The 24,296-nt window shown below is 40.6% G+C and overlaps 1 protein-coding gene and 1 long non-coding RNA gene across 4 annotated transcripts in view; one reads left to right on the plus strand and one right to left on the minus strand.

Moving 5' to 3' along the window:
* The first annotated feature begins 7,382 nt into the window (after positions 1–7,382).
* Positions 7,383–24,296, plus strand: part of LOC133255058 (uncharacterized) — a 29,292-nt gene continuing 12,378 nt past the window's right edge. The window contains exons 1-2 of one of the 3 annotated variants that reach the window (XR_009738851.1): positions 7,383–7,587; positions 19,497–20,983. This is a non-coding gene — a long non-coding RNA (uncharacterized LOC133255058). Of the gene's footprint in view, positions 7,588–19,496; positions 20,984–24,296 lie in introns of those variants that run through there. The other 2 variants (XR_009738852.1, XR_009738854.1) reach the window with 2 other exon arrangements.
* LOC133255056 (small ribosomal subunit protein eS4, X isoform-like) lies at positions 22,143–22,964 on the minus strand. Its single transcript, XM_061429624.1, has one exon. It carries the CDS (start codon positions 22,962–22,964, stop codon positions 22,158–22,160), a length of 807 nt encoding a protein of 268 aa, XP_061285608.1. The 3' UTR covers positions 22,143–22,157.

A 24,296-nucleotide genomic window follows, 5' to 3' on the forward strand; every position in this document is an offset into this window, starting at 1 on the left:
TAGAGAGGGTGTGGAGAAAAGAGGACCCTCTTACACTGTTGGTGGGAATGCAAACTAGTACAGCCACTATGGAGAACAGTGTGGAGATTCCTTAAAAAACTGGAAATAGAACTGCCATACAACCCAGCAATCCCACTGCTGGGCATACGCACTGAGGAAACCAGAATTGAAAGAGACATGTGTACCTCAGTGTTCATCGCAGCACTGTTTACAGTAGCTAGGACATGGAAGCAACCTAGATGTCCATCAACAGATGAATGGATAAGAAAGCTACATATACATACGGAACATATACACAATGGAATATTACTCAGCTATTAAAAATAACGCATTTGAATCAGCTCTAATGAGGTGGATGAAACTGGAGCCTATTATACAGAGTGAAGTAAGTCAGAAAGAAAAACACCAATACAGTCTGTTAACGCATATATATGAAATTTAGAAAGATGGTAACAATGACCCTATGTGCAAGACAGCAAAAGAGACACAGATATAAAGAACAGACTTTTGGACTCTGTGGAAGAAGGCAAGGGTGGGATGATTTGAGAGAATAGCATTGAAACATGTATATTACCATATGTGAAATAGATCGCCAGTCCAGGTTCGATGCATGAGACAGGGCACTCAGGGCCGGTGCACTGGGATGACCCTGAGGGATGGGATGGGGAGGGAGGTGGGAGGGGGTTCAGGATGGGGGACACATGTACACCCATGACTGATTCATGTCAATGTATGGCAAAACCACTACAATATTGTAAAGTAATTAGCCTCCAATTAAAATAAATTTTTTTTTAAAAAAACAATACTGGAGTGGCTTGCCATTTCCTTCTCCAGGGGCTCTTCCCAACCCAGGAATCAAACCCAGGTCTCCAGCATATCTCCAAGACCATTCCAAATATCGTATACATGTGACTTTCTAGAGAACCAGTATTTGGACACCTATTGTATATTTGGACACCTATAGTACAGCAGGCCAGTTGCGTTGGCCAGAGAAGCAAAGACAATCTACAGAAAGAGAACAACCTGGGCAGCTGAGTCAAGAGACATCTGCCATTCTTCCCCTGTTTTCCCTGACCCTCCCTCAACACTAGAGTTCATCCACCTTGAAAAGAGAATGAGAGAACCAGATCATGACCCTAATTACCAACCCCAATATACCCACACAGTGCCAGGCCAGGAGTGGGCAAGGAGTGAGGAGAAATCACCACTTTCCCCCTTCAGGTCTCTTGAATCCTAGATGTAGCTGTTGATCCGGGAAGGAAAGGTCTTACTCTGGTAAGATTGGAGCTGTGAATTGATTCATTTTTTAACACCAAAAGTGACTTAAGTTATAATTCTGTTCAAGACATGGCTAAGGAATTTATAACTAGGAAAGGAAGGGGGCTGCAAGATAAGACACTGAGGAAAGTGTTTAAACAAAAATAAGTCCTGTTTCATCTTTAGGCTGACCTAGTTGAAACTGGTCAATAAATTGGGTTCTGCCTGCAGTGCAAGAGACCTGGGTTTGATCCCTGTATTGGGAAGATCCCCTGGAGAAGGAAATGGCAAACCACACCAGTGTTCTTGCCTGGAAAATGCCATGGACAGAGAGCCTGGAGGGCTACAGTCCATGAGATCATAAGGGTTGGGCATAACTTAGCGACTGCTGCTGCTGCTGCTACTGCTAAGTCGCTTCAGTCGTGTCCGACTCTGTGCGACCCCATAGACGGCAGCCCACCAGGCTCCCCCGTCCCTGGGATTCTCCAGGCAAGAACACTGGAGTGGGTTGCCATTTCCTTCTCCAATGCATCAAAGTGAAAAGTGAAAGTGAAGTCGCTCAGTCGTGTCCGACTCTTAGTGACCCCATGGACTGCAGCCTACCAGGCTCCTCCATCCATGGGATTTTCCAGGCAAGAGTACTGGAGTGGGGTGCCATCGCCTTCTCCGACTTAGCGACTAAACCACCAATAAACTGGAAGTTTCAAATGCTGGACTGTCCACTGGCAGCTGTTGACCTCAGGCAAATTACTTAACTTACTTTTGTCTTATCCATGAAATGGGAACCCATGAAATGGGAAGACATATTAAAGTACTTAGGGAAAGGGATGAACCCATAATGTGTTCAATTCACACCAGCTTTCATCATTAGAATTCACATTATCTCATATTCACCTTAAAATCAATGTGTCTGGCAATAAGTGGTGATGGGATTAATAGGGGACATAAACTCAAATGCATTGCAAGGCAACGGTTCAGTTGCTAAGTGGTGTCTGACTCTTGTGACCCCATGGACTGTATCCTGCCAGGCTCTCTGTCCATGTGATTTTCCAGGCAAGAATACTGGAGTGGTTTGCCATTTCCTTCTCCAGGGGATCTTCCTGACCCAGGGACTGAAACTAGGTCTCTTGCACTGCAGGCAGATTCTTTACCTAGTGAGCTACCAGCGAAGCCCATTCCAAGGTATGGAGTGTCAAAAAGAAAAAGTAGGGGAGCTAAGGAGCTGGAGAGTAGATGACCCACCTAATCGATTCAAATTCAAATTTTTAAAAATCTAAAGGGCCAAACAAAACTACTCTACAGACAAATCCTGCCTTGGAGACTGCAGTTTCCAGGGTAATTTCAAGATCTCACTCAACTTTAACCTGGACTGACCAACCAGTCAGCTTTGACCCTCTTCTCCATTTGTTGCCTCTTTACCCTGTCAATTCCCACATCCTCTTCCTGCCTCCATTCAATGAATCCTTAGTCTTCTTTCCAAAATAAATTCTGAATACTTCCTTTCTTTGCCCACTTCCACACCTGTACTGGTCAGCTATTCCTGCAAACCCAGAGTCTTCAAAGATGTATTTTTCTTACTCACTGCTCTGATGGTCAGCAGAAGCAGATTTGCTTCCATCTAAGTTTGCTGGCTCCAGGCTTTAGATCAGGAACAAATTTACATCATATATCCCTCATCATTCTTAGACCAGCAGTTATTTGTGGCATGTACTTCCTGTGGCAAAGGGCAGGAACACAAGAGGTCATACAGGGAAAGCACAATTTCTCACGTGGTCTTGGCCCCAAACTGGCCAATCGTGACTTCTGCCCACATTTCATCGGCCAAAGCAAACCACGCAGCCAGTATCAACATCACTGAGGGTGTGAAGTTTTGCAAAATCATATGACAAAGGATATAAATGTATAATTCTAGCAAAGGGAGGGTTCATTTGTGGATTCTAGTAAAGGGAGAGTTCATTGTGCCAATGAATGAATCAATTGGCAAAATCCCATCCTTTGGACACAATTGTCCATGTACTTCTCATGCTCAAATTACATTTAAACCCTGCCCTGATAATACTTCCCGGATGGCACAGTGGTAAAGAATCTGTCTGTCAATACAGGAGGTGCAAGAGATGTGGGTTTGATTCCTGGGTTGGGAAGATGCCCTGGAGAAGGAAATGGCAACCTACTCCAGTATTCCTCCCTGGAAAATCCCATGGATAGAGGAGGCTGGCAGGCTCTAAGTCCATGGGGTCACACAGAGCAGGACACGACTCAGGAACTGAGCGTGCACACACATAAATAACACAAGGCTGGGGACGTGTGGAGCACAATGGCACCCGACCCGGGTCTAACGGCAACTCCAGTTGACTTAGGTGACCTGCAGCCTTTCACAGAGCTACTTGACTAATGCAGCTTCAATCAGCAGACCCGTAAGTGTGAAAACAAGTGCTCGTATTAGACACTGAGCTTGGGAGTTATTAGGCAGTATTATGTGGCCTTGATGATTAATAGAATGCACTTTCTCATAACTTTTCTATGTCCTTGACATGACTTCAACACTTTCTCAATCTTTTTACATCCTCCCTGTGTCTCAGATTGACCCAAAGCTTCTCTCAGTTCCTATATCTTCATCTCATCTCCAATAATGTCTACAGAGGCTAAGCTACTTTGTACTTTAAATATAGTCATTCTGTGTATTTTTGAAAACTTGTTATTCACTCACATTTCAACAGAGATTTTTGAATCCTCACTATATGAACAATGACAAGAGCTGGGAATACAAGGATGAAAACAGAATCCAGCTGCTTGGACTATACAGTCTAACAGAAATAAAACAGTAACAATTAAGAAGGTACATGAAAGCTCTAATTCCAATACATCAGTCTTAGCTGCTTAATTAAATTTTAAGGTAAGGCAAAGAGTTAAAGGTGAGGATTATTTTGTTCTTTCCTGATCCCCTTATAGTACTAAGAAACAGAGTTTAGGGTAAGTTTTCAATAAGCCGTTGATTGTTTTGTTATTAAATGACCCCTGTATCCCAGCTGCCTTTGTGCTGTGTCTAGCAGCTGACTCTTTCATCCACTGTCCCCAGTCAAACATTTGCTAAATGGTTATTATGTGCCAGACATTGTGCAAGGCCCAGGTGGTCCTGGCTGTCAAGAAGAGTAGAGTCTGGCCGAGGCAGACATGTATATACATAAATACGACAGCACTTAAGACACGAGAGTCCTGGGAGAGCAAGGAAGAGGGACAAGTTCATTTAGGGAGCTACTTTCATAATTTCATACTTGGATCTTTACCATGTAGAACTTTTCCGGCAGAAAAAAAAAAAATGGGAAAGGCTACTCTAGGTCACAAGAACATCCTGTACAAAAGTACATAGGCATGAAAAAGCAGATGGGTTTGGAGATTAGCAAAGCACTAAGTATGGATAGAATTTAGGTTAGGCGGGAGCTGAGTGATGAGAGATGAGGCCACAGCTGAGTTGAGAAGAGCTTCATATGCCAAAGTAATAAACTGAGAAATTATTCTATGGAGATCCAGCCAGAAAGCAACATTTTAAGAATGAAAGAATTGTGATTGTTTTGTTTACTTGAGGCCAACTACCTCATGAAAATGTGGAGATTGGAAGAAAGATAACTCGATCATAGAAGGAACAGTTAGGGAACAGCTCCAGGCCCAAAGTGATAATGGCTCATCTAGACTGGGGGCTGGACTGAGAGGTGTTTCTGGAAGAGTCGACAGGATGTATGAGACGGTAGATGGGAAATACAGAGAACAGGAGGGCAAAGCAGGTCAGTGCTGTGTCTAAGCTTTGGGGACTTCAGTGACCATACAATAAGAGGAACGGCAGGTTCTGAGCAGAAAGGGCCATCTAGTTGTAAATCCTGGCCTACCCATTTCTTTGCCATTTGGATATTTTACTTGTCTGAACTACAGATGTATCAACTTTAAGTGGAAAAACAGCATCTACTTTATGCGATTGTCATACGGTTAAACAGGAGCAGAAGATAAAAACATTGAGCATACTGCATGGAGAGAAAGGTCCTTGGTAAACATTTGTTGAATGAAGGAAACTGACAGAAGTATTGTAGAAGGAATAGTGAGATCAGGGTTTTACTTGAGGCTTCTTGATGTGACCTTGAGCACATTACCTAACCTCCCTGAGATTCAGTTTCCTCACATGCCAAACAGGGAAAATCTGTCCTACCTCACCGGCTTGTTGGGAAGATTAAATCTGAAATACTATGCAGAGTCTGATGTCATCACTGGCACATAATTGGTGCCAAATAAATAGGCATTTCATGAAGGTATAACCAACCTAGACAGCATATTCAAAAGCAGAGACATTACTTTCCCAACAAAGGTCCGTCTAGTCAAGGCTATGGTTTTTCCAGTGGTCATGTATGATGTGAGAGTTGGACTGTGAAGAAAGCTGAGTGCTGAAGAATTGATGCTTTTGAACTGTGGTGTTGGAGAAGACTCTTGAGAGTCCCTTGGACTGCAAGGAGATCCAACCAGTCCATCCTAAAGGAGATCAGTCCTGGGTGTTCATTGGAAGGACTGATGTTGAAGCTGAAACTCCAATACTTTGGCCACCTGATGCAAAGAGCTGACTCATTTGAAAAGACCCTGATGCTGGGAAAGATTGAGGGCAGGAGGAGAAGGGGACAACAGAGGCTGAGGTGGCTGGATGGCATCACCAACTCAATGGACATGAGTTTGGGTAAACTCCGGGAGTTGGTGACGGACAGGGAGGCCTGGCGTGCTGCGATTCATGTAGTCGCAAAAAGTCGGACACAACTGAGCGACTGAACTGAACTGAACTGAACTGATAAATTCATTCAGTTGTTATCTGGCTTAAGGAAGTAGATGGAAAACTACCTCAGTTTAGTAAATATTTACATTCATACTCAGACACATACACAAAAGAGAATCATATATGTTTTACATTAAAAATGGCGAGCTTCCATTATTTGGAAAGTTAACTTAGAAAAGTTCATTCTTCAATAATGTTCAAAAAATTGGCATGCCTCTCTAATATGCTTGTTATATATTAATAAAAACTAGAAACTACCTTCATATCTTCTCATTAGAGACAAAGCCATGTACACAGCTAAATCTTTGTTCAAAAGGTAGTGATGGGTAAGTTTTACACCAAAGAAGTTGTACTAGATTGAGAAAACTTGAGAGTCACTACTTTTAAATAACACAAGCACTCAGTTCAGTTCAGTCGCTCAGTCGTGTCTGACTCTTTGTGACCCCATGGATTGCAGCACACCATGTTCCCTGTCCATCACCAACTCCCAGAGCCTACTCAAACTCACGTCCATCGTGTCGGTGATGCTATCCAACCATCTCATCCTCTGTTGTCCACTTCTCCTCCTGCCCTCAATCTTTCCTAGCATCAGGGTCTTTTCCAATGAGTCAGTGCTTTGCATCAGATGGCCAAGTATTGGAGCTTCAGCTTCAGCATCAGTCTTTCCAATGAACATTCAGACTGATTTTCTTTAGGATAGACTGGTTGGATCTCCTTGCAGTCCAAGGGACTCTCAAGAGAGTTCTTCTCCAACACCACAGTTCAAAAGCATGAATACTTTGGTGCTCAGCTTTCTTCACAGTCCAACTCTCATATCCATACATGACCACTGGAAAAACCATAGCTTTGACTAGACGGACCTTTGTTGGCAAAGTAATGTCTCTGCTTTTTAATATGCTGTCTAGGTTGGTCATATCTTTTCTTCCAAGAAGTAAGTGTCTTTTAATTTCATGGCTGCAATCACCATCTGCAGTGATTTTGGAGCCCAAAAAAAACACAAGCACTACCAGAATTAATTTATTTTTTAATTATTTGAATGCCTTTGATGGTTCCTTGTGGATACTATGCATTTTACTTTGTATATAGTGACTATGACAGATACTGGTAGATGCTCTCCAGTTATCTTTTATTCTCCACCTTCTTTTAATAGATGAACCCACCCCTCCACCCTTCCTCCTCCACTCTATCTTTTAAAAGAATGGTCTCCCAGTTACAGACTACATTTCCCAGCATCCCTTGAAGCTAAGTAAGTTCATGTGCTAAAGTTCTGGGCAATGAGAGAGGAGTAGAAGGATATCTTTCATTTCTGGATCAGCTCCTTAAAGACACTTGCCCTGGACTCTCTCCTATTCCCTTCTTCTATGGGCTGTAGCACAGACGTGGTAGAGACTCAGCTTTCGGTAACGCTGATGAGCAGATCAGGGAATGGCAATGCAGCAGAAAGGAAGGAAGAGACCTGTGTATTTTAATGACCTTCACCACCTGGACCGGCAGGACTGTAATGTGAGAAATACATTTCTATCTATGTAAGCCACTCCATTGGGTTTTGTTTGTTTTGTAAAAGATAATTTCGGGGGTGGGGGGAGGCAAGTTAGAGCATCTTAACTTTTACCCCAGGGAATGTAGGGTTTTACCTTGTTTTATAAGAAGAAACTTGTTTCAATTGTGAAAATTGCCCTTGGGACATTATGGGAGGAACAGATTTTTACATACGATAAGTCTGAAGGGTCAGGCTGACCTTTCTGAATACTTATCATGCCAAGGTTACTATAAGGAGTTCTTGACTGCTCCTTATATGTTAAGAGTATTTTGAATTCTAAGGGAGAATATATGTCAACTTGGTTCGTTTTGATTATGAGTATGCTGTTTTCGTAATGAAGTAGCAGTTTCCCATTTCTTTGACTAATTCTGCCAGCAAGGGCCGGTTGAATAAACTAAATACCTTTCAATTTGCCTGTCTCTATTAAGCTTAACCATAAATTAAAATGAATGGGTAACTCCAAAGAGAATGTCTAAAAAAATGGTTAATCAAATTTTAACCTTGCAAAAAGTATCAATTTTGTAATACCATAATCTCTGATTTCTAGTAAAAGTTTTTTGTTGACTAAAGGACAGTATTGGAAATTGACTTTCATCATATGATTCAAGGTTCCAGTTCTGTATACCTTCACAATCTTGCATCAGTATTTTCATTACTAGTGTAATGAATAGCAGCTATGTGATGGTTTGTCAAAAATAAAGTTAATAAAAAGATAGTTAACATAAAAGAATTAGAGCAGCATTGCATAATATAGACAGAGCACAGCAAAGTTATCATACATGGCCCTTCACATAACTCGCTCACACACAGGACTGTCTTAGATCAGCTGGCTTTGGAAAATCACGGCACTGATGATATTTCAGTCACGATCAATAATTCTCAACTTCAGAGAAGTTAAATCAGTTTCTTCCCCTCAGCTTCCCAATAACCAGTGACAACTGTTCCAGTGGAAAGAACTCTTGGCCAGCAATCAGGAAACTTCCTTGCTAGCCCTGGCTTTCTTAGTGTGAAATTGGGCAGGTCATTTAACCTTTGCACAGGTTAATTATGGAGTTCAGTAAAAGATCATCTATAAAAAGCCTTTTGCAAAATAAAAGTCTTTATACCAATTCACAGTGGTACATGCATATATACATATGCGTCCCTGGTGAAGGGAATGGCAACCCACTCCAGTATTCTTGCCTGGAAAACCTCATGGACAGAGGAGCCTGGTGCATTACAGTTCACTGGGGTTGCAAGGAGTCAGACACAACTTAGCAACTGAGCATGTACACATGTATATATATGTATGTGTGTATTGCTTAAGGAAAACATCATTAACAATATAAAACCACCTATAAATGTATTTGTTCATATACATACAAACCCATATACACATGTGTGCTTATAAAAATATACACATTAGCTAAATTTAAAATTTTTACTATTTAGGATTTATTTGCTGGCTGCTTATAAAATGAGTTAAGGCATTTATGGGTTAACACAGAATGCAAAAGTGCAATGAGAAGCTTTAAAACCAAACAAAGTCCATGCAGATGCCATTTAAGAAGCATTTTTAGTGGAGTCCTCCTGTTCCTCCTTGATGGCTAAAATCAGATAAGGGGACTTCTGTAATAATAATAACAACAGGTTACTAATGGTTTATTAAACAGTTGTTGACTGTCCCCTACAAATCAAAGAATCTAACAATGACCTACATCTAACCGCACAGAGTCACCCTGATGTCATTCCTCTATTGCAGTCTCCCTGGGTGATAAAGTTAATAAGCCAGACTTGCCAGAGTTTTCTGGAAGTAACAACTGAGAGTGTCAAATTCCCATAGTGGAGTCCAAGGCACACATTAGGCTTGTACCCTAAATTCAAGAGGACTGTAACATTCCTTTGAACTTTTTTCCTTAGTGATCACCTTTAATCATGAGATTAAGGAATCGCGAGATGATAAGAATGAAAATGACTAATCTTTCCTTTTCCTAGACCCACACCACCTGTTAGTATTAAGTGAGCTACAATCCTTTTTATATACAGGTAAATAAATTAGGGTTTAAATTCATTGTGAGGTAGAGGGTAATATTGACACAAACAACTTTGATTCATCAGCTCAGGTAATACCATCCTATTTGAAACCATCCATAAGTTTCCTTTAATCTTTATTTTAAAACTAAAAGCAAAGCATTGCATTTTATGGCCTTAGTCCTTAACATGAACAATAAATATCTTAGACTGTGTTTTTATTAGATAGGTTATTATTGAGGGTCATCTAACTCAAACTGGAAGTCTCAGAGTAAAATCACTAGGTTAACATTGGGATTAGCAAAGAATGGCATTGGAGATTCTCCCCCATGTGCCTGTCTTTTAAGAAATGACAAAATATAATAAAATGGGTTATAAACCTCTGTGCAGATGTCATGGAAAGAATAAAGCAAGAGCTGGTCATTGAATATCACTTTCATACTTAATCCTAATGGTATGCTCGGCCTCATCGCTTAACCAAAGCATCACTCCAAAAGGGTCTCTGGGCATCAAAAAATGCTCAGAGCTGGGATACAGGTCTTTCAGAAGTTGAAATTTCTGGGTGAGATGAATTGGGAGATTGGGGTTGACATATACATACTACTATTTTTAAAATAACTAATGAAAGCCTGCTGTATAGCACAGGGACCTCTACTCACTGCTCTGTGGTAACCTAAATGGGAAGGAAATCTGAAAAAGAGGGGATATATGCATACACATAACTCATTCACTTCACTGTATAGCGGAAAATAACACATTAGAAAGCAACTATGTCCAGTAAAAATTAGCTAAAAAAAACCTCCCCTACCCGAGTCTTGTGACTGATGCCTGAAAGTCCATATTACAGGCTCCTTTCATCACTTCAGAACATTTGATCACTGAGTAAATAAAAATGCATACTAGACTAAAAATATTTTAAGCAATTATAAAAAAAGAAGTTGGAATTTCTTCTCCAGACTAGTATTTCTACTTTCTGACACTTAAAAGAAAGCAGTTCCTAAAGAAGAATTCTGCAGCAATATATTCAAAGTTTGCCACCCTAGAACCAAATCGTAACATGCCTTTCTTCCAAATGCAGCCTCTTTTAGTATCACAGTGTACCTGCCAAATAGGCCGCAGACCATGCCAGCCCCGTCTGACAAATGGAGGCCTGAGCGTCATCCCAGCCTCTCCCGATGCAGAGAAAATGAAAGGAAGCAGTGGCGGCCATGTATTCTACTCATTTCTTGAATGTGCAGTTGTGGGCTCACATGTCAATGGCTGACTCCTTTAAGCAGGTTCAGAGTAAACAAGTAGAATACATTGGGAAGGCTGGTCCTTATGATTCAAATTTAAGTCTCACAGAGCAACTGCAGAGGGACAAAATGTATGTAAGTCTAGTTGATCCCAGACTCACCTGACTCCTTTTGTCCTCTTGGAGTTGTAGAAATACCTGCCCAGATTGGCAGGTGTTGACTAGAACAGAGACAGTGGAGCAAGAGAGAGGAGCCCCAAACCCTTAGTCTTTATATGCACTCTCTCTTCACTCTGATTGGCTTCTGGTTCCCTCACTGCCCCTTGCCTTTGAAGCGTTCTGGACTCAGCAGCACCCAAGGTTAATGCCTCCAACTTGCCCACAGCACCTACGCGTGTCCTGGGCACGTGTATTTCCACTGACCCAGAGTGACAGTGGGAAGTAGCTTCTTGTAACTCCTTTCCTGGAGACTTGTCTCTCCCTTGCACTGCTTGTCTTGGCTCTGCTAAAAGGCTAAGGGAGGATATCTATTCTTTTCACCCACAGGTTATAAAACACAACATGGTTCAGTTTTAGGAGGATGGCTGACATGACTGTCATATCACTGCCAGGAAGAAACCTCAGGTTCCATATTTGAACCCCCTACCTTGTATTCCAAATTAAGCACCTCCGAAAAAATGATGCATCCGTTACTGCCTTTTCCTTTGTCATTCCTCCTCAGATTAACATTTTCCTTTCCTAATATGATTTTTTTCATTTTTCTTCTTTACAAAGTTTTCTTTATAAAGTTTCTTCACACCTCATTGTAGAATGAACACATGTGATTTCCAGTGAACAATAATTGGAATAATTCTGTTTGTCATTCTATCTTCATTTTTTAACTACGAAAATGAATATTCAGGTCAAATTCTGTTGTAATGAGGCAAGGAGTTTGCAAGCTCCTTTCTTAGGATGAAGTTTTATTATACCCTTTATTGAGTGAAAGCAAAAGAGAAGCTTAGGAATGAGCTTCTTGGCTATAAGCTGTCTTTGCTCTTACAATGGTATTTGCTGAAATGGCAAATATCCAATATACCATTGTTGAATTTCAAGATGACTGTTTTCTGATAACCAGAATGTGATAGCACGATCACCTATATGTAATTGAATTTTAGTTTTGGTCTACACAGTGACTGCAAAAACATTTTTTGGAAAAATCATGTTTAATTGAATTTAACTGATTTCTGCCAAAGAGATAAATATCAGCTTTCCCTGAAGTCTTTATTTCAGTGAAATTCAATTACTAATGAGATTTAACACTTCCAACAATAAATTTATAACGTACTAAATTTAATCTCTTGAAATTCCGAAACAAACTAACACATCCCTCCCTCCCAATTATTCTAGATGGAGATATACTGGATGTCCTCTCAGAATTCTCAAACGTTGAGTTATTTTTGATTCAGAACATTTCCACTGGTTGCCCTTGAGTAGACATGCCATATTATCATGTTACCTTTGGAATCTCTTTAGACTGTGACTGACATTCTCAGCAAGGCAACTAGATATGAACACCTTCTCTACCGACTTTTTTTTTTAATGACATCTCCCTTGAGGAAATGGTCACTTTGCAAGGTCTCAATCCAGAGTTGAGAACATGCGTTACATATTCCAATGAACCATAGGAATTGTTTTTCTGCTGTTGGTGTTTAACTTAGAAGAGAACTTTGTTAATATCTCCCTGCATATATGAGTTGTGAAGTATACAATATTGTCCTAAAGAATTACATTCCTCAATATTTCTTGTACGTTCTTTCTTGCATCCCAACTGTACACACACAAGTATCATTCACTCTTGGAAAGTTTGCTTTATGCAACTCTGCTTTTACAAAATATCTACGTTAGTATTTGTTTTCTCTAACTAGAAGAAATCCAAAAAGGATTTTTGCATATATATATATATATATAATGTAACTATTTCTTTGCTTTATGTCATTTCAACTTATTATGGAATTCTCCAGGGAAGAATATTGGCATGGATAGCCATTCCCTTTTCCAGGGTATTGAACCCAGGTCTCTTGCATTGCAGGCAGATTCTTTACTGTCTGAGCCATGAGGGAAGCCCAAAAGGTGTCATCAGTTCAGTTCAGTTCAGTCGCTCAGTCGTGTCCAACTCTTTGCAACCCCATGAAGCGCAGCACGCTAGGCCTCCCTGTCCATCACCAACTCCCAGAGTTCACCCAAACCCACGTCCATCGAGTCGGTGATGCCATTCAGCCATCTCATCCTCTGTCGTCCCCTTCTCCTCCTGCCCCCAATCCCTCCCAGCATCAGAGTCTTTTTCAGTGAGTCAACTCTTCGCATGAGGTGGCCAAAGTATTGGAGTTTCAGCTTTAGCATCAGTCCTTCCAAAGAACACCCAGGGCTGATCTCCTTTAGAATGGACTGGTTGGATCTCCTTGCAGTCCAAGGGACTCTCAAGAGTCTTCTCCAACAACACAGTTCAAAAGCATCAATTCTTTGGTGCTCAGCTTTCTTCACAGTCCAACTTTCACATCCATACATGACCACAGGAAAAAACATAGCCTTGACTAGATGGACTTTTGTTGGAAAAGTAATGTCTCTGCTTTTCAATATGCTATCTAGGTTGGTCATAACTTTCCTTCCAAGGAGTAAGTATCTTTTAATTTCATGGCTGCAGTCACCGTCTGCAGTGATTTTGGAGCCCAAAAAAATAAAGTCTGACACTGTTTCCACTCTTTCTCCATCTATTTCTCATGAAGTGATGGGACCAGATGCCATGATCTTCATTTTCTGAATGTTGAGCTGTAAGCCAAGTTTTTCACTCTCCTCTTTCACTTTCATCAAGCGGCTTTTTAGTTCTTCTTCACTTTCTGCCATAAGGGTGGTGTCATCTGCATATCTGAGGTTATTGATATTTCTCCCCGCAATCTTGATTCCAGCTGTGCTTCTTCCAGCCCAGTGTTTCTCATGATGTACTCTGCATAGAAGTTAAATAAGCAGGGTGACAATATACAGCTTTGACGTACTCCTTTTCCTATTTGGAACCAGTCTGTTGTTCCATGTCCTGTTCTAACTGTTGCTTCCTGACCTGTATATAGGTTTCTCAGGAGGCAGGTCAGGTGGTCTGGCATTCCCATCTCTTTCAGAATTTTCCACAGTTTATTGTGATCCACACAGTCAGAGGCTTTGGCATGGTCAACCAAGCAGAAATAGATGTTTTTCTGGAACTCTCTTGCTTTTTCGATGATCTAGCAGATGTTGGCAATTTGATCTCTGCCTTTTCTAAAACGAGCTTAAACATCTGGAAGTTCACGTTTCATGAATTGCTGAAGCCTGGCTTGGAGAATTTTGAGCATTACTTTACTAGCGTGTGAGATGAGTGCAATTAAGGTGTCATAGGAACACTCTATTTTAGGGTAATGTGTGTATATGTGTATGTGTGTATGTGCATGCGTGTGCTCAAGCATCTGTTGAATTCAGTCGCTTAGTCATGTCTGACTCTGTGACCCCATGGGCTGCAGCACACCAGGCTTCCCTGTTTATCACCAACTCCTGGAGCTTATTCAGACTCATGTCCATTGAGTCAGTGATGCCATCCAACCATCTCATCCTCTGTCATCCCCCTCTCCTCCTGCCTTCAATTTTTCCCAGCATCAGGGTCTTTTCCAAGGAGTTCTTTGCATCAGTTCAGTTCAGTTGAGTCACTCAGTTGTGTCTGACTCTTTGTGACCCCATGGACAGCAGCACGCCAAGCCTCCCTGTCCATCACCAACTCCCGGAATTTACTCAAACTCATGTCCATTGAGTTGGTGATGCCATCCAACCATCTCATCCTCTGTTGTCCCCTTCTCCTCCCACCTTCAATCTTTGCCAGCATCAGGCATCAGGGTCTTTTCCAATGAGTCAGTTCTTCGCATAAGGTGGCCATAAAAATTTAAGTTCTACATCAGTCCCATCTATCTAACTCATAATTTAGGCTTTGGTAAAACAAATTTTTTTAAAGGGGGCAGAAAGGTATAAATTTCCTGCTGTAAAATAAATAAGTTTGTTATAAAACTATAATAAAACCAAACGTGAGTGTAAGATAGGCTAGAAGGAAGCACTGTACAACATGGGGAATAAAGTCAAAATTTTGTAATAACTGTAAATGGAATGTAGCCTTAAAATTGTATAAAAAATGATTTTTTAAAAAAGAGAAGAGGGGTCAGTGAGCTATATACTTCTAAATAGAATTATTTAGAAGACTATCACTAATAAAAATTGCATTTAAAAAGTCACAGACATGCTACGTATAGCATGGTGACTATAATTAACAGTCCTGCACTGCATGTTTGAAAGTTGCTAAGACCGACCTTTAAAGTGCTTACCCCAAGGAAAACAATTTGTATAATTATGTATGGGGAATACTGGTCATCTCGCAAGGTCAGGTGGAGACAGATGTGGTGAGAGACAGGTGTGTTGTACACTTGAATATAATGTTATATGTCACTTATACCCCAAAAAACAATAAAATTTTCACTAAAAAATGAAAATTTTTACGAAGCTCTTAGTATTGCTCTCTGTGGATACAGATCAGGGTATGCTATCTTTCATAATCATCTTTCTCATATGGTTTATCCAAAAGCATCTGTGAAGTCCCTTTCTCCTTGTCTTCATCTCCCCATTCTGGGTACCGATACTAGTCTTCGGAAGTATGTTTAGCTAACAAAGACTTCAAAGGATCTGCCTTCTCCCACGATTCCTTCATTTCAATCAAGGATGAATCTTACTGAATTTCTAAACAGGAGGTTTCTGGATACCCTTCATGGGGTAAGCGGGGACTGGGGTGGAAACATTGTAAGTGCTCTGAAACGAAGGGACAAAAAAAGAAAGTGGCAAAATGCATAACCTGAGTGTGATTTTAAGGAACAAAATTGTACCAACTAATAATAGTGTTTTGATACATTATTTCTGATCTTCACCCTGCGCAGTGGGCATTATTATTAGCACCATGTTTACAAATAAGGAAGCTGAGGCCCCCAGTTGTTAAATGATTGGCCCCAGGTCAGGTAGCAGAGAAATGGCAGAGCCAGGATTCATACCTAGTCTTTGGGTGGCCCACTCACGTGTGCCCACACCTGTCAGAAGGCTTCGGGGAAGGAAAGATGAGAGCTTGGGCTTGTGAGGTGGGGCTAGTGGTAAAGAACCCACCTGCCAACACAGGAGACATAAGAGACGTGGGTTCAATCCCTGGGTCGGGAAGATACCCTGGAGAAGGGCATGGAAACCCACTCCACTATTCTTGTCTAGAGAATCCTGTGGACAGAGGAGCCTGGTGGGCTACAGTCCATAAGGTTACAAAGGGTCAGACATGACTGAAGTGACTTCACACAGCGCACCACAGGTGAGAGCTCAGAATCTCCAAGTACCAGCTACAAATGTAGAATTTGTACAGTAAGAGAGACTGGACCAGAAAATATATATGGAGAACCAAAAAATGCCCCTCCCACCATCTTTTTAAAAAGTCAAGGAAAGAATAGGAAAAAAATAGAAGGAACATGGACTTAGCAGGCACTGGATCAAATTCAGTTACTGCCAGTTACTATACTAGCTCTTACCTTGGGTAAAATTACTTACTTTTTTGGTGCCAAATTCTTTTATACAAAAAAATGAATATAGCAATATCTATTCCATCAGGCTATTGTGAGGATTAAATGAAATGACTTACATGAAACTCTCAAGATGAGTGCCCCACTCATTGTAGGAGTTCAATAAATGGTCCTTCCTAATCCTTTCATTCATTGTTAGAGTTTATTTAAATGGACGCAAAGGAAGTGGCTTTTAAATCTGTAACAGCCTATTCTTATGAGCACTGGACCACAGCTGTGCCATCATGCCTAAGAGCATGAACTCTAAATCCTAACCTCTGGCTCAAATCCTGGCTCTAATTTTTAAAACTTGTGTAATCTAAGCACATTTGCTCCAGACTCGGTTTCTTTATCTAGAGAATAGAGTTAATAATGGAATTTACCCTGTGAGATTTTATAAGATTTGATTTCATTAATGCAAGTGAAGTGCTTATTACAGTGACTGGCATTTAGTAAGTGCTCCATAAACGCTATTACTATTAACCAAGCAAATAATATAGTTAGAACACCAATTCTCCATCAGGGGTGATTTTGTGTCCCCTGAAAATATTTGGTAATGTCTGCAGACATTTTTGGTTGTTACAACTCATCAAGGAAATGGCATTTAGAGGGTAGAAGGCAGGGATGCTGCTAAACATTTTAATATACACAAGACAACCACCATGACAAAGAATTACCCAGTGTAAAATATCCATAGTGCCAAGGCTGAGGAATACTGAGTTGAGAAAAGTCATCCCAACTCAGTAGGGATCCTGAGATATTTTCCTCATGAGGGCATAAGAGGTCGCCAACCAAATATTGCTGGAAAACCAAATACCCCTACACCCCATTTAATATACAATGGACTTCTATGGTGGCTCAGATGGTAAAGAATCCACCTGCAATGCTGGGTCGGGAAGATCCCCTGGAAGAGGGCATGGCAACCCACTCCAGTACTCTTGTCTGGAGAATCCCATTGACAGAGGAGCCTGACAAGCTACTGTCCATGGAGCTGCAAAGAGTCAGACACAACTAAGGAACTAACGCCTAAGCTAAAACATTGGAAAAAGTAAAAATAATTATTGAGCATATGGAACTATAACACTATGTCTTAGAGTTATGGTAAAAATACTGTTTTAAAAGGGTAATATATCTCATTATTATTGCCATTCTAAAATTCACTGAATAAGAATTTGAGAGTGGGTGAACGATACACAGGGCTTTAGAGACCACTCCATAAAAATTAATGCTTGCAAATACACCTGGATTCCCTCTGCTGCAGGAATGAGCAAGTGAAAATGGTCTGCCAGTAATGGATACAGGTAGGAAAGTGGGCAAAAATTTTCATGCTCCTTGTTCATATTTTCTTCCTCCTCATCCTCACCCAGATACTTTGTGGGTGATGGGATTACTTAGAGAAAGGTAAATGTGAAGGGCTCAAAGCATCTTTCTCGTAGTCTTAGTATCTCAGGTGAATTCAGCAGGATCTCCAGCTGAGAGGATTCCTTACTGATTCCGTGTGCTTTTGTACATCTCCTGCAGCTTGAATTGATAAAGGTACACTGGCAACTTGAACCAGAAACTAATAAGCCCAGGGGATAGCTCTTCCTTACTGAAAAAAATACAAACTCTCAAGTCTGAGGAGGAAAATAGGGAGCACTTTATGAGGAACACACACTTAATCCTGAACCTCGTTATTTAGGACTTAATGGTTGGTACTTAGGGAATTGGAAAGTTACAATGAGTTCCTTTTTCAGTCATTAGCAGGGAGGTATTGCTCACACACAGAACACTGTCCAGTGAACACAAGGCACATGAAGAGGTAAGAGTCCTTTCTCAAGCTTGCAAGTGAGATCCACCAGAGAGGCTCCAGTGTGTTCGGGATGGACGCGATGTTGTCTACCATATGTCAACGAAGGCATCTTCATAATATTCTGAATTTGGTGGCTGAATAATGGTGCCCAAATATGCTAGGTCCTAATCCCTGGAACCTGTAAATACTACCTTATTTGGAAAAAGGGTTTTTGTAGACATGATCAAGGATCTTGAGATCGGGAGATTGCCCTGGATTATTTAAATGGGCCTTGAATGTAATCAGGATTATCACTACCTTTTTTCCTGACGTGCAGGGATTTACAATATTACATTAGTTTCAGGTGGACAACATAGTGATCCGATATTTTTGTAGATTATACTCCGATTATAGCTATTATTTTTTTTAAAGCTATATCTCCCTGTGCTGGACAATATATCCTTGTTGCTTATCTATTTTATACATAGTAGTTTGTGTCTCTTAACCCCATACCCCATCTTGCCCCTCCCTCTTCCCTCTCCCTCCTGGTAACCACTAGTTTGTTCTCTATAACTGTGAATCTGTTTCTGTTTTGTTTTATACCTTCATTTATTTTTAGATACCACATGCAAGTGATAACAGAGTATTTGTCTTTTTCTGATTTATTTATCTAAACTTAATACTCTCTAGGTCTATCCATGTTGTTACAAATGGCAGAATTTCATTCTTTTTTATGACTGAATATTCCTCTGTGTGTGTGTGTGTGTGTGTGGTATCAGATCTTTATCCATTCATCTTTTCTAAGTAACACTGATGGTTACTTAGGCTGCTTTCATGTCTTGACTATTATAAATAATGCTTTTGGGAACACTGAGGTGCATGTATCTTTTCAAACTAGTGTTTTCATTTTCCTAGATGAGTGTTCTTGTAAGAGAGAGGCAGAGGAAAATCTGATAGAGAAGAGGAGGTCATGTGACCATGAGATAGAGATTAGAGGGATGTGGCCACAAGCCAAGGAATGCTGGCAGCCTCCAGAACTTGGAAGGGTCAAAGAATGGATTCTCCCTAAGGGCTCCTGAAACAAGTGCAGCCCTTGATTGCTGTCCAGTGAAAATGATTTTGGACTTCCAGCTTCAGGAACTGTGAGAGAATACATTTCTATAGTTTTAAGTCACCAGTTTCTGGTAATTTGTTTCAGCGACAATAGGAAACTAATACACTGGTCATAACTGTGGATTCTCTTCTCACAGACCTCTCTTGGCCTACTGAAGGGAAAGAGGAAGAAAAAAAGAGTTAAGAAACATGATGCAAGCAAGAGATAAAAGAAAGAAGGAAGAGGAGAAGAAAGAAGAATCAGGAAAAAAGTGGAGGAGAAATAACTCACTGAATGGTTTAGGTCATGTGTGAATTATACTGGGGGGAAGTTCACATGACCCCTAAAATCCACTTCTGTCAATATGGTGGATATTAAGGCTATGCTTAAGCCTGGGTCAGAATAGGAATTTGTCTTTAAAACTTATGATTCATCCAATAGTTGTAATGTGGCTTACTGAAATTTTTCTCATCAAGATCACCACTGACCTCCTTTTGGTTAAAAAACAGTAACCACTTAGTCATCAAGTTCTTTAACCTGACTTGCCAACTTTCAAGATCCTGCTCATAACCCACTTCCTCTACAAAATCTCCCTTGATCTGTGTTATTTTTCCATTTTCTGAATTCCTACTACACTCACAGGAAGTATTTCTGTTATTTCTGCCCCTCTAAAAAGAGGCCAGAAATGCTTACTGCTAAACACCCCAAAATGTATAAAACAACCCCATACAGCAAAGAATTATGGTATTTTTTTACCCCCTTCAACAATCTGCAGAGGGCTGGTCTGTAATAGAGTCCTGTGGTGACTGGCTACCCACCATTTTGAGTCCAACAATATAGATGGTCTCACCTTCTTCATTTATATCTATTTATTATGTTATACAATGATGACTGATATTAGAATTATGTCCCTGGCATGCTAGATCTAAATCATAAAAAATACACTGACAAAATTCATTGTCTTTCTAGTTAAGAAAATCTATTCATACATTTCAGAAAAATTCCCAATTGGAAGAGTTGAAGCCAAAATGATTTCTTATTTGTCCTAATTTAACCCCCCCAAATGCAATTAGCAGCAACCTCTTAAGTCTCTAATATTCAAAACATGTGAAGATTTACTTTCTTACTTGACGAGTTACAGGTTTGTGCTAAGGCACACCTGAAGGTACCTGCTTTCTGCTATATATTTCCCAATATGTGCCAAGTCTCATAGAATATAAGCTTATTTTTTAATTGATGTATGTTCCTGGCTTAAAACCTTCAAAAGGAAACTCTGCATTGTGGGCCTATTTATACTTTAATATTGCTCACTTGCATCCTCTGAAACTGAAGCTCAGTTCAGCAGACTATCCCACAGTAAGTGATCAGATAATTGCCCACATGAAAACCATTATGTACACACATGGCTAAAGAATCCAGTCAGGACATACACCTGTTGGTGGTCAGGCCTTGTGTTTTCACTTTTTTATTTTTAAGCATAAAAACACCAAAGGCACAGGGTGGCATTCCCCTCACTTACAAGCAGTGGACATAAACCACACCATACAACTAAGAATCACAACACAGGCAGGATGGTGATAAATTACACCAAACAAGTGAACTAATTAACATACTTCCAAAACAGAAAAAAAAAAAAGCAAACAAGTTTTAAAACACTGTATAGCTCACTGAAGTAGCAGCTGCTCTTATCAAAAACCATATATTCTCTTAGTACAGTATTTTGCAACTTATTGCCTTTCCTGCCTTGGAAAAATTATGTAACATCTATACTGCCCATATTAATGTTTTTTGGCCTTTTATAAGTAACAGCTTTTGAAATCAGACATTCAGATATCCATTAAGTCAGCTACTTGAAAAAAGTTTTCAGTTTTTTTATCTCTTTTAGAATGCTCCAAAAGAGTGATTCAGATAACTCATAAAAGGATTAATTCATTAATGATGAAATGATGAACTTCATAAAATATAAATGTCCTTCTCCACCTAATGTGTTGTATATGATTGTAAAGCATGATGCAGTCACAACATCCACATGTTCAGTTCAGTTCAGTTGCTCAGTTGTGTCTGACTCTTTGTGACCCCGTGGACTGCAGTACACCAGGTTTCCCTGTCCATCACCAACTCCTGAAGTTGGCTCAAACTCATGTCCATCGAGTCGGTGATCATCCAACCATCTTATCCTCTGTCCACCAGGCTTCTCCTCCAGCCTTCAATCTTTCCCAGCATCAGGGTCTTTTCTAAGGAGTCAGTTCTTTGCATCAGGTGGATGCAAAGTACTGGAGCTTCAGCTTCAGTATCAGTTCTTCCAGTGAATATTCAGGACTGATTTCCTTTAGGATGGACTGGTTTGATCTCCTTGCTGTCCGAGGGACTCTCAAGAGTCTTCTCCAACACCACAGTTCAAAAGCATTAATTCTACAGTGTTCAGCTTTTTTTTTATACTCCAACTCTCACATCCATACATGACTACTGGAAAAACCATAGCTTTAACTAGACGGATCTTTGTCAGCAAAGTAATGCCTTTGCTTTTTAATATGCTATCTAGATTTGTTATAGCTTTTCTTCCAAGGAGCAAGCTTCTTTTAATTTCATTGCTGCAGTCACCATCTGCAGTGATTTTGGAGCCCCCAAAAATAAAGTCTGACACTGTTTCCGCTGTTTCCCCATCTATTTGCCATGAAGTGATGGGATCAGATGCCATGATCATAGTTTTCTGAATGTTGAGTTTTTTTTTTGTTTGTTTGTTTTTTGTTTGCTATTAATCACTTGGTATTATCTTTAATTACGAAGACTTTTCCAATCACATCACATAGAGATCATTTTATCCACTGCTCTGTTTGACTGCCAATCTCTTCTCTCTCTCCTCAGCGATGGTGAGGCGAATACCCTTTCCATGGGGAAGAGAGATCCATGGTTTGTTGCCTCTGCCAATAACGAAAATGTCTGAGAGCCGTGTGGCAAAGCTGTTGCCGTTCACATCTTTCACATGAACCACATCAAAAGAACCTGGATGTCTCTCCCGGCTTGTAATCACACCAATTCTTCCCAGGCTAGCACCTCCAGTCACCATGCACAGGTTACCAGTGTCAAATTTGATGAAATCAGTAATCTTGCCAGTCTCCAAGTCAATCTGAATGGTATCATTCACCTTGATGAGGGGATCAGGGTAACGGATGGTACTAGCATCATGGGTTACCAGATGAGGGATTCCTTTTGTCCCCATAAATATCTTTCTTACTTTGCACAATTTATATTTGGCCTCCTCAGGTGTAATACGATGAACAGCAAAGTGACCCTTGGTGTCATAGATCAAACGAAATTTCTCTCCAGTCTTATCAATGCTGATGACATCCATAAAACCAGCAGGGTAGGTTATATCTGTGCGGACTTTGCCATCAATCTTAATGAAACGCTGCATGCAAATCTTCTTTACTTCATCTCCAGTTAGGGCACACTTAAGTCTATTCCTTAGGAAAATAATTAGGGGGAGACACTCCCTTAGCTTGTGGGGGCCGGCAGACGGACGAAGGGCAAACACACCGGTCAGTTTCTCCAGCATCCAGTGTTTTGGAGCTGCTACGCGTTTCAGGTGCTTCTTGGGACCCCGGGCCATGGCTGCGCCAGGCATGAAAAGAGCTGAATGCTGAGTTTTAAGCAACCTTTTTCACACTCCTCTTTCACTTTCATCAAGAGGCTCTTTAGTTTCTCTTTGTTCTCTGCCATCAGGGTGGTGTCATCTGCATATCTGAGGTTATTGATATTTCTCCTGGCAATCTGGATACATGTATCAGATTTCTATTTTGATGACCTTGGTACAGAATGATGATTAGGGTCAAAAGGCCCACACATCCTGGAAAGCTTAGAGGATTTTAAGTAGGGAAAAGGGTCCTTGAGTAGGCTGATATGACCAGGTTCCTTTTTCAAATTACCAAAGATGATTCCAGCTCATTTTCCTGTTTTCTTATGATAAAAATGCTTGGTCTTCAATTACCACTTTCTGACACTCAGACTTCACCGTCATCCTGAGAGAACTCCATCCTGAAAAATGAAAATTCTTTGCTTCACCCAAGGTCTTTTCCCCTTGTATTAATATCCCATGAGATTGTTAGCTCTGGAGGAAAGAATTCAGTGGCAAAATTCCATATTTGCTCATGAAATTCACTCCCAGCTTCCACTCACACATCAATACGGCGGTTAGAAGAGAAGCTCCTCACTTCCTCTACCCTCTCTGCATGCTTCCCCTCAGCTTCTTCTGACACCCACACTGGTTTGTTTTGTTTTGTTTTTTTCCTACTGAACCAAAAGTCCCTTTTATTAGCAGAGGCTCTTCTTTAGGCAGAGTGTGTGTATACACACACACACACACACACACACACACACACACACACACACACTCTATGCTTGTTAGGACAGACAAGTATTTAAGTTTACAAAAAGTGCATGGTACTGGCTAGTCCATAGGGACAGGAAATGGAGTCTGCTCAGTCCTCTAGGTGCTAACCCCACCTGATGCTCTTTCACTCCTCCTGTGGGCTACAGGAAGGACGTATCAAAACGTAATGCATTATCAAGCCTTAGTGAAATTTAAGCAAGGTCAGCAGAGTTGACCCCTGTTTTGCCCTTTCTTTTCCTAGAAATGCTGTGTAAATCTTTCTGGAAAAAAAAAAAACCAAACAAAACCACCACCAACAACAAAACACAACGACAGCAACAAAACAGGAAAAAACCCCCCAAACTCCTTAGTGCCATTGATTCCTTTGCATTTTAAACATTTTACTTTTGCATTTTTAAATAAAAGTGAATAAAATGGATGTTTGCAAAGGTGACCCAGTGACCAAGTGCATGCATTCAACTGTGGGCTCCATACTTACGAATGCATGCCCTTGAGTATGGCAGTCAACCTCTCTGTGCCTCAGTTTCCTCATTTCAGATAGATTATTGAAGGAAAATGATACTTACC

Source organism: Bos javanicus, chromosome 10 (assembly GCF_032452875.1).
Source record: "Bos javanicus breed banteng chromosome 10, ARS-OSU_banteng_1.0, whole genome shotgun sequence".
Classification (NCBI taxonomy): Eukaryota; Metazoa; Chordata; class Mammalia; order Artiodactyla; family Bovidae; genus Bos; species Bos javanicus.